The 14,691-nt window shown below is 53.3% G+C and overlaps 1 protein-coding gene across 1 annotated transcript in view; it reads left to right on the top strand.

Annotated features, from left to right (window-relative positions):
• The window catches only part of COL4A2 (collagen type IV alpha 2 chain), a 172,433-nt gene that overhangs the window by 120,971 nt on the left and 36,771 nt on the right, over window positions 1-14,691 (top strand). The window contains exons 18-23 of the mRNA XM_040487084.1: window positions 2,394-2,504; window positions 3,007-3,156; window positions 8,653-8,745; window positions 9,875-10,038; window positions 12,876-12,948; window positions 13,040-13,146. Coding sequence (XP_040343018.1) covers window positions 2,394-2,504; window positions 3,007-3,156; window positions 8,653-8,745; window positions 9,875-10,038; window positions 12,876-12,948; window positions 13,040-13,146 — 698 coding nt within the window. The remainder of the gene's footprint in view (window positions 1-2,393; window positions 2,505-3,006; window positions 3,157-8,652; window positions 8,746-9,874; window positions 10,039-12,875; window positions 12,949-13,039; window positions 13,147-14,691) is intronic.

The following is a 14,691-nucleotide window of genomic DNA, read 5'->3' as shown; positions in this document are numbered from 1 at the left end:
AGGACTAAGGACATCCCGGCAGAGCCCCTAAAGGAGTTCTCTGCAGGGTGGCATTGAAAGGACACCACTGGCCTCCCTCCGCAAGAACAGCTGTGTTTTGTGCATTCTTGCGAGTTAACACATACCAGTAAATGGGTATATTTGGAATCCCTGCTCAACACCTCAGATCGCCCTCCCTGCGCGGCTGGTACTCATGGAGTCCATGGGGTGTCCATGGACTGCGACACGCCTGCCAGGCCAGAAACCCCAGGAAGAGGAACATGAGGTTGATGTACTGTCAGTGGTTTTGGTGAAATGGAAATACTGTCCTTGAGGCTTTGGGAACATAATTTTTTAAATTAACCTTGGCGATTTTTCAAAAACGTTCACTGCCCAAGAGCCCGGCGTTGATCTAGCTTCCCCCGTCCACCACCCTGTATTTCTAAAACCACACTGGGAAGGCGATGGTTTTAAGTTGGTGAGCTGGGGGGCGCCTGGGTGGCTCAGTCGGTTAAGTGTCCGACTTCGGCCTAGGTCATGATCTCGCGGTTCGTGAGTTCAAGCCCCATGTCAGGCTCTGTGCTGACAGCTCAGAGCCAGGAGCCTGCTTCCGATTCTGTGTCTCCCTCTGTCTCTGCCCCTCCCCCATTCATGCTCTGTCTCTCAATAATAAATAAACATTTAAAAAATTTTTGTAATTAGTGAGCTGGCAGGTGAGGGCTCCTGACACAGGCTGATGAGCAGATTCCCTCAGCGAAGAAAGGAAAATAAATATCTTCACAAGGTAGCTTTGCAGGAGCTCATCGAATCCCAAAGGGTGGAGGAGACTTGTGCTTTTTTTTCCCTAATGGTTGCAAAGTAACTGAAACAAGTCCTGCTCTTCTTCCAAACAAATGAGAGGGTCTGTGGTTTGCACGTTCATCGTCGTCTCTCACTCTGTGCTCATGGCGAGTGTTTCTTTAGGGCTCACCGGAGCCCGGGCAGGGGTCTGAGTTGTTAGACCATGATGCTTGTTAATTGATATACTTTTCCTAACCACCCCTTGAGAGGGGGCCTGATGTTAGTCTTGTTTTGCTGGTGGATAAATTGAAACACAGGAAGTTAAGCAACTTGCCCAAGGTCACGTAGAATGAGTGGAGGAGGAGCGTTCAGCGCCCCCCTGACCCCTGTGCAGAGCCCAGCACCCCTCCCCTGCCCCGCCCTTCGCAGGGAGCCGAGCCCCAGCACAGGTAGCCCAGACTCACACTCTCCACCCTGCTTGTACACAGGCACACGGGCATCCTTAATTCAACGACTTGCTTTTGAGGTTAAACAAAAAAATTAAAGATCCCATGCAGAGTGATGGCTTTCCTAACACTTGGTAATCCCTATGCGGTAAAATGTCATATTGTCTCCTCTTTTCTCTCATCTTTCCCAGTTGTATTCCAGGGGAAAAAATGTGTTGCACAGTAAAGCATTGCTGTTGACCTGCACAGAACACAGCGAGGCTGCTCTGTGTGTGTGTGTGTGTGTGTGTCTGTGTGTGTGTGTGTGTGTGTGTCTGTGTGTGTGTGTCTGTGTGTCTGTGTGTGTGTGTTTCGGGATAGGGTTTGTAAGAGGGCTCACGTACGCTATCCCTCTAGCAGACAGCCAGGAAAAGCAGAGCTGGGCTGGAGCTGGGGCTCTGGGGACGAGGGGCCTCACGCAGGAAGCCACCCCCCTCACTTCCTGGTCTTCCTGCACGGGGGGATCCCCAGGCCCGTCGTTTCTTTCTTTGTCCCCACTCTAGACTCAGCTGCTCTCCCAGCCTGACCCCTATTCACGGATCCCCAGCACTCCCACCAGAAGCAGACGCTCCCCTGCTCGCTGCTTTCCACTTGGCTGATCTCCTCTCCAGATCCCCTTCTGCCACCGTCCTCTGCCCTGTCCCTCCCGTCTCCTGGCCCCTCAGAGGGCACCCGTGTCTAACTGCCAGGCTGCCGTGTCCGTGAAACCTGAGTGCCAGTGGGCACGAAGCCTCACGTGTCTGTAAAAGTGGGGCTGTAGCTCTCCCCCGTCCCCCACGGCTTTATGAGAATCAGTCAAGTATTGCACACCGAGCCCAGTGCACACAGCAAAAGCTCCACAATGTCACCTGTTCCTATTATTTTTAATCTCTACGGTCCCTCAATGTCCGATTTCTCCCCAAATAATCTTTCCCCCTTTTGAAACCTCACCGTCATTTTATATTTATGGGAACCTTGTATCGCTCCTATTTGATTAGGAATGAGCTCCTCGAAAGCAGAAACCCCCACATATTAAACATTCGGACCCCCGCCATCCTTCGGTGTACAAGATAAACAAGTAAATACATGTTTGGTTGGTGAAAGTGTGCACGTCCGAGGCGGGTCCTGGACAGCGTCCTGTTCTCATTTCGAAGTCTGTCTTGATTCCAGGTGTCAGGGGTGACCCAGGATTCCCAGGGGCCCATGGGGAGCCAGGAAGCCGGGGTGAACCAGGAGACCCGGGCCCACCAGGCCCCCCTGGCACGTCCATCGGAGACGAAGGTAAAGGCGCCCTGGTGTCAAAAGACCAAACTTACGTTCCCTCGGGTCCCCGTACTGACTGCTCAGCTCTGCAACCAGAGTCTCTCACAGACGAGACTCAGGAGCTCTAATGGACTCAAGTGCATGCACCCAGTGTCTTCCCGGGAGCATTGGGCCTGTGACAGTGACCCTTCCCCCCGCCCCGCCCCACCCCCTGCCACAGAGCCGGGCTCTGTGGTTGACAAGTAACCAGCATGATGCTGTCAGCTGGCCGAGAGGAGCGTGCACAGCCCTCAGACGTCGTGGCCACACTTACGACTCTCAGACCATTGTTGGGGGGAGAGAGGAGGGGCTTTTTTAAAGTTGAAATACGGTGATGGGACCTTCCAACGGCATCGACCCTTAAGGTCCTGACCAAACTGTAAATCCGCGAGTCCTGGTGGCCTCCTGGGGACGGGAATGCCAACACACACGTTACACGTCACAAGTCTCATGCTGCCGGTGGTCACTGTTGGATTTTCAGATGGCAAGAGAGGTTTACCAGGTGAAATGGGGCCCAAAGGCTTCATAGGAGACCCAGGCATCCCCGCGCTGTACCCCGGCCCTCCGGGAACCGACGGAAAGCCAGGGCCCCGAGGACCACCAGGGCCTCCCGGACTACCTGGGCCAGACGGTAAGTGGAAGGAAACTCAAGAGTGGTGGTTTTCGTGTTCAGACAAAGAAGCCTGGCCCCAGTCAGATCTTCCCTGGGGTTTTTCTGCTAAATAATTCCGTGAACCAATGCGGTAGGCATCACACTAGGGCGTGGCAGGTGCTCTGGGATGCAAACAGAAAGGCTGGTGATGGAAGGAGGGCACAGCCTCGTGAATCTGTTGAGTATCAGCAGGCCCGCGGACATGACCCAGTAGGGCTTGGCTTGCTGTGGGTCCAGGGAGGTCAGCTCTCCAGTGGAAGACCTGAGCCGCGCAGTCTGGAAGCAGGTGCACGCTGAACGCTGTCGGGTGTCTGTGTGGTACGTTCCATCACCTTCTTCCAGTGTGGAGCCTTCCTGCCTTGACTTGTAGCCTCTCTCCTCTGTCTTACTAACAATCCAAGCAGACTTGATAATCTGTCTTCTCAGCCCACGCGGAGCCTCTCACTGAACAGTTGATAATAGTCGACAGGAAGAGGTGACTGTGTTATCGTAACAGGAAGTGGCCGCCGTTGGCCAAGGTCGAGACGCGAGACTCTGAGCGTCTGTAAACCAGACAACCATGAGCTTCTGGACCCCATGCTGCCTGGGGGTGTCGCTGAACCGTAGCAGAGTGGAACTTCCAGGTTCCGATGTTACCCTGGCTCATCTTTTAGCAGAGGGTGCCCCCAGGAGGCAGGGAGACGGGCAGTCTGTCTTTGCGCTTGCCATCAAAAACGGTGATCTTTGCAGCTTCTGAGTTTAAAGGGCTGTTTTCGACATTGTAAAATCCCCTAATGGGAGCGTTCCATCCCCTCAAGAGTTTGGATATATGAGGCCTTGGAAGAAAACGTGAGCGCCCAATTTCTTCCCGCGTGATATGGTCCATAGTTTGTTAGCCTCCTTTTGAAACATCTGACTTTCAGTTCCCTGGCACCCTGCTCCATCCCAATAATCTCTGGGAGCTTCCTGTCTTCGGAGAGGGGGAGCCTCACATTGCCAACAGGTAGGTAGTGTTGGATTGCAGTGCAAAGGTCAGGTTCAGATCTGTGCTTTCGGTGCTTTGGGAAGACTGCTTCTCTTTGCCATCTCTAGAGGAAAGATGTTGGGGGTTAGAGAAGTGTATCTGCACATACTCCTCCCATTGAAAAATCAGCAGTCCCGGGGGCGCCTGGGGGGCTCGGTCGGTTAAGCCTCCGACTTCGGCTCAGGTCATGACCTCACAGTTCGCGAGTTGGAGCCCGCTTGGGGCTCTGTGCTGACAGCTCAGGTCCTGCTTAGGATTCTCTCGCTCTCTCTCTCTGTCCATCCCCCCTACCAGAATAAACTTTAATAGAAGAGCTGTAAAAATATCAGCAGTCCCCTCTCTGATTCCACTTGGTGTTGCACAGATTTCTATGTAATGTTGTTCTGCTCCAACTCTCCTCCGACCGGCAAAGCCAAATTGTCACATTCTTCTGGAAATTTTTAGGTGCAGATATTTCCCTGGAATTTGCCAAATCATTTGAGCAGTGTTGTCTTTAATATATTTTTAGCCTGGAAGTAATATTTATTCCTGTGACATCGTTGATAATGGCTAAGTTTCTGTGAGCATGATATTTCCTGAGCAAATGTTATCTGTTAAGTTTTCCTCTCTGGGAACAGAACATGATGTGTTAAAATTTTTTTAAGCACGAAGACTTGCCTCTTCAGAAGACTGACTGAAGGCTGACCTTGCCCCAATTCCTGTAACCAAATTTCGCTTTGCTAAAGATACAAACACCATCTTGTTTTACAAATCCTGCTCGGTTAAGACCGTGATTTGCTAACGTCAGTTAGCTGTAAACAAATCAACTACTTTCTTGTGCGTATTTTATCCACAAAATACATAGAATAGTGTCCAATAACTTTTATCAGCTTACGATATTAAAAGCATAGAACTTAAGTTCTCCTTGAAATATTTATTCTCCCCTGTGAGACACGTTGTTTCCCAATTGCTTTTGTAAAGCGATCTCTTGCACAAGAAGTAGCCAACCACAATGGCCTCTTAGGATTTTTGTGCATAATGTAATATCAGTGACCTTGATTCCCACAGAGCTCTCCAAGTCTCCCCCTGGAATGACATTGTTGGATTCCTTTCTTGTTAACCGCATTTCATCCTGCTTTATGTGTTGCTACTAATGAAAACCAGAATTCTTAGCCTTTTGCCGTTCCTGTAAAATCAAACCATGTTGGCGGTTTTTCTTCTCAGCTAAATATTTTGCTCGCTCTTGGTTCGAGCCGAGTTCACGGAACCAAGGATGGGGGCAGTCCTGTCGTCTTCTAGAATAAGTCAGAATGCTGACAGCTTTGTTGTGGCCACTGGCCTCTTCAGGAGGATCATCCTGGAAATGTCTAAGAGGTGCACTGCTGTCCTATAGGACTTGTCTGAAGTTACGAATTTATTAGAAAAAGAGAGCACTTAGGAAAGAGGCAGGATGGCCCCTTACGACGGCCAAGCCATGCCTCTGTGACTGGATTTGCAGTGTCAGCAACACCCAGGGTTTGTGTCAAACTTAAAATGCCACATCCCTGAGATATCCGTGGTCAAACGCCTACCTGTGCTCTGCGCTTCTTACAACTTCAGGAGATGTAAAATAAAGCCCCCCAAAAAAGTATTATAAAATAAAAAGGAGGCGTCTGGGTGGCTCAGTTGGTTGAGCGTCCGACTTCGGCTCAGGTCATGATCTCACGGTTTGTGAGTTTGAGCCCCGCGTCGGGCTCTGTGCTGACAGCTCGGAGCCTGGAGCCTGCCTCAGATTCTGTCTCCCTCTCTCTCTACCCCTCCCCCACTTGCGTTCTGTCTCTCTCTCCCTCTCTCTCTCTCAAAAATAAATAAACATTAAAAACATTTTTTAATTATAAAATAAAGTAAAGCCCCCAAAGTCACCGCAGCCTGAATGCCCTTGGCCTGGTCGCCAGTGACCTGAGGAGCAGGTCCCAAGGCTCCATCTTGCTCATGGGCACAGGATGCAGGTATCAGGCTTTCTTCCTGGGCTGGCCCTCTGTGGGGCGGCCGCCCCCCGGCTGTCTCACTGGCTGTTCTCTTCAAGGTGCCTTTGCTGGCCCCTCCGTCTCCCGCCTACACAGTCTGGGAGGTGACAGGGTTCGTTGAAGTTTGGTCTTGGACCCTTGTCTTATACCCCCACCCACTGGACCCCCCAGTTAAGGTGACCTTAAGCTCAGGCCGTTTGCCCGCACTCCCTGTGTCCCCCATCCAGTTCTGTATTGAGCCCCGACTCTCACAAACTGTCACCCGTCACGTGGCCGCCTGGCTTGTCTCACAGACATCTCGAACTTTGTGTGTCCACACTGAACTCTGGGTCTCCTGCCGCCTGGCTCCCCGACCCAACACGCCCCGTGCTGGGCCTCGTCCCCGCCCCGACACACACACACAGACCCAGAGCTTGGGCCACAGCCTCCCTCACCCACACACTGGACCCATCGCCAGGTCCCACGGACTCTGCCTCTGCAGTCTGTCCACCACTTTTCCCCCACGCCCCCTGTGCTACTCGAATACACACCGCACGTGTCTGCCATAGTCAGCCTGCTCATCACCAGCCTCCACTCAGCTGTCTGCAGGGGTAGCATGTAGATTTTTAACCCGTAAACTTGTGTGACGTCCCCCCTCAGAACTCCTTAATGGCTCCTTATTGCCCTTGGAGAAAACCCCAGCCCCTGGCATTCCCCTCCAGTTCCTGGCTTTCCTCCCACCTCAGGGGCTCTCAGGTGCGCTGTTCTCTCCAGATCCCCGGTGCCCACGCTCGGCCAGCTCCCTCTTGTTCCTTGGGTCCTGGGCCAGCACCTAGACCGGGCTTTCCTGACCCCCCCATTTCTGAACGGACTTTCTCTACTGCTCTCCCTGACAGCTCCCTGTTTACGTGGCACCAGCCCTCATTTGAACTTCCGTGTGTGTTTGTTCACTAATGTGTGTCTGCTGTGTGTCCACACGTAAACCGTAGGCACTGTGAGGGTCTGCGGTTTTCTCTCCAGCTGCAGACACGGTGCCTGGCTCACGCAGGTGCCAGATGGGACAGATGTTGGACGCCCGAGAGCGAAGGAGAGTGATCATCTTGAATGTGTAGGGAGAGCGAGCCACACGGGACAGTAGTCCTCGCCACCCTTCCATAAATATCTATCCCTACTTGGGAGGCTGCTGACATTGAAATCCTGGTGTCCCTCTGCCAAGCAGTTAGCAAACGTTAGCATGGGTGTTTCCTCTCCTTCCGGTCTCCCTAGTGGCCTGTTTCCCTCTCCCTCCCTGCGGAATGGCAGCATGTGTCCCAGTGTAGGGCGGGGGAGGTCTGGATCTGGGGCTGCGAGCCTCACCGGGTTTGGCCCTGAGGACAGACAGGGTGGGGGACCCTCCAGTCCTTCGGGGCCCTGCTGTGTCTAGGAGTGCGCGGCTCGTTCCCACCACAAGGTGGCGCTGCCGTCCAGTAGACGCGGCCAGAAGGTGGGTGGTTCTAATCCCTCCATATATCCCTGCTCGGAATTAGTGGAGCTTCTGAGGGGCCCTGAGCCTAGTTACTGGGGGTGAGGGTCGGGAAAGGGGAGGTGAGGCTGCCGGAGCCAGATGGTCCCCTGTTCTCTGCATTAACTACACAAACCCGGCTGTGCACCTGCTCCAGGGGGATCGTTAGGGAACCGAGGTAGTTTTAATATCTTATTCTGTTTTCTGCCTTTTGGGGACACCAAACTTGTGTTGGTTTTGGATTACAAGCCTTTAGCACGTAAATATGTGGTCGATTACACAGAAATATTGTAAAGATACCAATTGTCCCCACGATGTATAAATGCCCATAGAATTTTTTTTACATGTAAATTGGCTTTTTTTTTAATTATTATAAAAGAATGTGTTTACTATTCAGAGTTTGAAACTATATAGAAGACTAAAAAGAAGAAAATACAATTAGTAAAAATAAAATCTTAAGAAACTAAAAAATAAATCACTTTTTTTGAAAAACAATAAACTAAGGGGCGCCTGGGTGGCTCAGTCAGTTAAGCCTCTGACTCTTGATTTCGGCTCAAGTCATGATCTCGCAGTTTGTGGGTTCAAGCCCCACATCAGGCTCTGTGCTGACAGCACGGAGCCTCCTTAGGATTCTCTCTCTCTCTCTCTCTCTCTCTCTCTCTCTGCCCCTCCCCTGCTCATGCTCTATCTCTCTCTCTGTATCAAAATAAATAAATTTTTTTTAGTGGGATAAAATACATGGTAGAAAGTGAAAGCCTTTCCTTGGACTCAACATTTCCCAAAAGCAAAGGTTTTTATCTCTAGACTTCAATAGAAAAGCTGAACACCTAGCCCCTCTCATTTCCTTGCGTCCCTGGGAGCTGTGGCCACAGAATGGCCCAGAGGGTGTCCTGGGATGGAGTCACACCCTGTTGGGGGACCTCGCGGTAACCCTTCCAGCACTGGGTCCGGGGAGACGTGGGGTCTCCACACCGTGCTCACGGGCCGCCCTTGGATCTTCTCCTTAGGTTTCCTTTTCGGCCTTAAAGGAGCGGAAGGAAATGTGGGCTACCCTGGCCCTTCTGGTTTCCCTGGGGCTCGCGGACAGAAAGGCTGGAAAGGTAAGGAACGTCGAGAGCACCGGAGGAAGGGCGGGAGGCCATGACCCCTCTCACTGGCTCTGACGTGAGACAACCCTCCGCGTCCCCCTGTGCCTCCTTTCTCCCACGGTGTTACCAGAGCCGAGGTGCGTGGCACCCACCACCCGGCCCTCCGTCTGCGCTCCCTCCTCCCATCTGTGTCTCCGCCTACACCACTGAACCTTCTGGGAGTGTGGAGCCCACTACGGAGCCAATGAATCCATGATTCCTCTAAGGGCTCAGCACCAAGGCCGCGTAACGAGCACCTGCGCAAGCTTGTCCGCTACGGAGTTCCCTTAGACTAGGCCTGGCTGCCCATCTCCCCGAGTTAGGGACTAGTCACCGCAGGGCAGGCGCCCTGGGCTCACCCCCGCTGCTGGTGGAGGTGCGGTCGACCGAGCAGAACAAAGGGGTTTCTGTGTACGAAATATGCCGCGCCCGAGGGACGCTCCGTCTCTGGGAGGCGGCCGCCCAGGGGCCCCAAGCAGCACACCCCAACCTTTGTGGCTCACACGGGACGTGAGGGTGTGTTGGCGCCTGGGGGAGGGTAGGTGGTGACTGCAGAATCACTCACCATGGAGGGCTGCAGAGGACTCCTCCCGTGAGCCCCCGCCTGCCACCTGTGCCCTGGGGAGCACCCGCCACCAACAGTGGGTTCCCCGGGCTCCGCCACAGGCACACAAAGAAGGGAGGTCACAGATTTCTTCCCCCCCACCAGGGATCCTGGCTCTGAACCCACCACTCCAGCCAGGCACACCCCCCCACCCATGGCCCCCCTTTGTCCCAGACCCTGGAGCCTTGTCTGCCCCCCGTCCCTGATCTGGGAGGCCCGTGGTGGCCTCTGGAGCCCCTGTTCCTCAGCTCCACACACAGCTCTGTAAACGGCCTGTTGGGTAACATGTTGGGTAAACGTGGCAGGGTTCTGCGTCCCGGGGAGTAACTCACATTCCTCATCCAGGAAACAGGGGTAATGGGTAACAGTCCCCCGAGCACAGGAGGTCCCCGAGTGCCCCCTCCTCGGTCCAGCCCCCACCGCCCTGGACTTCTGCCCCCGGCAAAGCACGTGCTTCACGAGCACATAGTGAGCCTTCCCGCCTCCCTCGTGTTGCAGGTGACGCTGGGGACTGTAAGTGCGCAGAAGGCGACCAGTTCATCAGGGGCCTCCCGGGGCCACCAGGACCCAAGGGCCTTCCAGGGATCAACGGGGAGCCTGGGAAGAAAGGGAGCCAGGGAGACCCCGGCCAGCATGGCATCCCTGGGTTCCCAGGGTTCAAGGTGAGACACCAGTCCCATCAGAGCTGATAGGATGTCCTTGACGGCTTTTGTCTATTAAATGAACGCAGATTTAGACCACCAACGCTCACCCCCCCTCCCAGGGCTCCATCCAAAAAGGCCACGTGCTCCGGGAGGAACCTCGAAACGTTCACTGGTGAGAATGTGAACGGTGTGGCCACTGTGGAAGTGTCCAGGACAGGCATATCTAGAGACAGGAAGCAGACAGCAGTCACCGGGGGCTGGGGGAAGGGGAGGGGCAGTGAGTGTTTCATGGCTCTGGGGTTTTCTGGGGGAGGTGATGAAATTATATAATAGTGACGGTTGCACAATCTCGCAATTATTGCAGTTGTTTTTGTTGCACTAAAAAAACCCCGAATTGCATGCTTCAAAATGGTAAATTTTATGGTGTATAAATTACATCTCAAAAAAATTTTAAAAACCTAGCATTTTGGATGTAAAGCATCTTACTTACAGAACATTCAGATTTAGTACAGAACTGATTAAGCATTTTATGAAGTCTCTGTGAACCAGATTAAAAAGTGAGCCCCCCCCCCAGGTAAATCATGAATTTACACGAGTATGTGAACTTACCTGCCCATGGATTCCTTGTGTGTATCACACCTTTATGTTAGATCACGCCTAGGATTTTAGTTCACACCGATGAAAAGAACATCTGTAGATCTTTCCTGGGCAAGAGGTTTTAACCAGTGACTTCAAAGCCAGTATCAGCTAAAGCCAAAGAAATTATACAGCATTTATTTTACATAAGAGACAATCGCAATAGATTTATAGTGTGGAAAGTCTATCATTTTACTTATTCAGCCAATAGGGGAAAAGTTGCTCAGGACACTTGACCGAGGACAGAATGACCTGGCTGTGTGACCTGGTGCCGGGGAGATGCAGCCACACGCAGCTGCTGATACAGAAGGTTCCGGCTTATAATCGCTTTGTGACACAGGAGCTTTGAGGGCGAAAGGAGTTCCAGAGCACCTGTTCTCTGCTTCACACCTTGAGATTCCTCAGGATAACACAGTACTGTCCAACTAGAACAGTAGGGGCTATGATACCATCTCCGAGCAGCTGGGTGGCTCAGGCGATTAAGCGTCCAACTTCGACTCGGGTCATGATCTTGCAGTTTGTGAGTTCGAGCCCCGTGTCGGGCTCTGTGCTGACGGCTCAGAGCCTGGAGCCTGGTTGGGATTCTGTCTCCTCCTCTCTCTGCCCCTCCCCTGCTCATGCTCTGTCTCTCTCTGTCTCTCAGTAATAAATAAACGTTAAAAAAATTTTTTTAAATGATACCGTCTCCCAATCAGGGAGGTCTCAGCATGTAAATGCATATGCGGTGAGAGTTCCACAATTACTACTGGCCAAACTAGTAGGATCTTCGGTTGTTTATAAAATGATCGAGTATCTCCTAGAAGCCGAAAGGATCCCATTTTGTGCACCGGGGGTGTCTGACATCTTCCAAGGGTACACGCTTCCCCCCAGCTGTGTGACACACACACCCACGGCATTTTTGTTCAGAGACCTCGGGTATCGTGTTTGTTGTCCTGCATTTAATTATATGTTTATGTGTCTGGCAAGCCTGCTACAGGAGAAGTGCCAGGGATGGTTTCTGGTTTTTTTACTGCCTGTGCTGCTAGAGTGTGGGAGAGTGAAGCATGGCAGTCAGTCAGTAAGTGAGTTCATCCGTCCACCTGTTTGCCCAGCACCTACAGACTGAGCGCTGTCTGTGTGCCACATGCCCTCCCGGACTCGGAAAGAATGTTGCCTTTTTCTGCAAAGAACTAAATCAATAAATCAAGTATCTGTGGAATTTTTCAGAACAGTCCATTTCATTAGACCAGCACTGCAAGTTCTCATATTCTTGCAAATAACAACAGGCAAGATTTTCCAGAAACTAGCACATTGCACATATTAACATCCTGGCCTGTGAACCTGCTCCTTTCTCCCCACTGAACCTAGACTGGATTTTGTGACATAAAATGTGATGTCCCTGCGATAAGCTTGTCTCTAAAGTATGATTTTTTTTCCCAACCTTAATTTCAGTCTGGAAGACGAGCCATCCACAAAGCTCTCTTTGTCGTTCTCAGTATTGAATGAGCACAAACTTGCCTCCTTTGTACGTGGAGGCTTGGATTCTAACTAATGTGGTGAAGATTTAGCAGCCTTGGGTTTGTCTTAGGTCACCACTTCTCAAGAGTTCACGAGCATGTGAATCCCTGGGAGTTTGTTAAAACACACATTCCTGTTCCGTACCCCAGGGTGGGGCCCAAGGTTGTGCCTTTTTTTATGTTTATTTATTTATCAGAGAGAGAGAGAGAGAACAAGTAGGGGGGCAGAGGGAGAGGGAGAGAGAGAATCCCAAGCGGGCTCCATGCTGTCAGCGCAGAGCCCAATGCAGGGCCCAAACTCATAAACCGTGAGATCATGACCTGAGCCGAGCTCAGGAGTCGGACCCGTAACCAAGTGACCCGCCAGGTGCCCCAAGGTTTTGCATTTCTAATGAGCTCCCAGGAGAGACCAATGCTGCTTGTCCGCGGACCACACTTTGAGTAGCGAGATTCTGGTTTTCACTATCCAGCCACGTATGGCTCCTTCTGTTAAGTTTTCATTATTTGAACTTTAATTCGGGCGCTCGGTGGCCATTTGTGGCTGGTGGCTCCCGGACTGGCCCACCAGGTGCAGAGCATCTCACGCAGGGCAGAAGATCCTCGGGGGCAGCGCCAGGCATGACGTTGGAGAGGTTCCCGAGCTGTGTGAGCCGAAACTTTGTCATCTTCCCTGGCGTCCTTAACAGTGTGAAGGAGGCAGAAACTGTGTGTTTGCTCCCACAGGGCGCCCCTGGCAACGTCGGGCCTCCAGGGCCCAAAGGGGTGAAGGGCGATTCTCGGGCAATCACCACCAAAGGTCAGTCTCCGGGGTCTGGCAGTTCCGGGACCCGCGGTCCTTCTGTGGCAGCACCTGGGTGAGTACAGTCACACCTCAAATCCCTTCCCAGGTGAGAGGGGACAGCCAGGTGTCCCAGGCGTGCCTGGTCTGAAAGGTGACGACGGTGTCCCAGGGCGCGACGGGCTGGATGGATTCCCAGGCCTCCCAGGCCCCCCTGTGAGTATCTCGAGTGAGGGGCTGGGTCCACCCGGTGCAGCCCATGTGGTTTCATGAGCACAAATCCTGTCCATTAGGAAGCGGGGAGTTAGGTCGGAAGCCATGCCCGGAGGGAACATTCTAGGCCAACCAGTTAACAGGTGTTTCTCCTGGTGGAGGACAGAATGGGAGCCTGGGGTGGCGGCCACTTCCTCCTGAGGCAGAACCTCCTCCAGGCTGTCCCCCTGTGCTGGTGGCCGCGGCTGTCCCTCGTGTCTCCTGCCTGTGCCATCGCATCAGCTCCCCTCCACGTATCTGTCTGTATCTGCCACTCCCGTCTGCAGGGCTCCGCCTCTCCTTACCCCAATCGCCCTCACAGACCCTCTGTCCAGAGCAGCCACGCTCTCAGGCAGGGGCATCAGGACTCCAGCGTCTGGCGGGGACACAGTTCACCCCGCGACATTTCCTTCTCAGCCTCATGCCACGGTTCCCTGTAGTGGCTTGTCTGCCACGTTCCAAAAGCCAGGCCTCCGCTGTGCCCAACGTGGGTCACTTCCAGTGTGGCCCTCGCACGCTCCCGGGGCGCTTCTCGTGGGCTCCCTGGAAACACCTGGATTATTCATAACCTAGTATTGCTTTTTTAGTTTCAACCCTGAGAACCGTTTCCAAAAAGAATTCGCGCGGCCCCGTTGCATTGGCACGCTGCCGCCTCCGAGCTGTGCCTGAGATGGGCGGGAAACAGCGAGGGGCCGTCACCTGTCAGCGCTGAGTGCGGGTCCAGCCTGGGGTCCTAGGATCCCAGCTGGGCGGGGAGCCTCGGGGGCTTGGAGAGGTGGGGCTCTGCCCTGCACGGGCTGCCGCCTGCCGTGGGCGCATCCCGGCCTCATTCTCGCTTGGACAGATGGGCTGGGATTCGCCAGCATGGCTTTGCACCGGCTCATCCAGATAGGCCCAGCGTGAAGCCCGCTGTGTTTGCCCCTGACCTGCTGACAGCCATCCTCTGACCCCCGTGCCCACAGTCCCCTTATCTCTCCATTGCCGCCTGCCTTCCACACCTGCTGGGTGGTTTCGTCCACGGGGAGCACCCTGGGGGGTTGTTGTTGTTGTTGTTTTTATGTTTATTTTTAAGAGAGAGAAAGATAGAGTGCAGGTGGGAGAGAGACAGAGAGAGGGGGAGACACAGAATCCGAAGCAGGCTCCAGGCTCTGAGCTGTCAGCGCAGAGCCCGACGTGGGGCCCGAACCCACAAACCCTGAGATCATGACCTGAGCCGACGTCGGACGCCTAACCGACTGAGCCCCCACGGCGCCCTGCACCCTGCCTTTTTGGTCCTGTCTCACCTCCTTATTCCCAGTGAACACACTGCTCTTTCTGGCCCAAACCAGACTCCTTTCTCCAACGACGTATCACCCCTGTGGATAGTGGACACGTCACACCTGCCTCATCATGACAGTGAGAACAGCCTGTCCTACTCCTGTTGATGATCTGGGCTTGCACCTAATTCCCCCTCAGGATTCTTCCTTGTGAATGAAGGTCCCGACTGAGGAGGGCGAGAGGCTTGGGAAG

This window comes from Herpailurus yagouaroundi, unplaced genomic scaffold (assembly GCF_014898765.1).
Source record: "Herpailurus yagouaroundi ecotype Mexico unplaced genomic scaffold, PumYag 164, whole genome shotgun sequence".
Taxonomy (NCBI): Eukaryota; Metazoa; Chordata; class Mammalia; order Carnivora; family Felidae; genus Herpailurus; species Herpailurus yagouaroundi.
The sequence above is the reverse complement of the archived record's forward strand: the minus strand, read 5'-3'. Positions and strand labels throughout refer to the sequence as shown.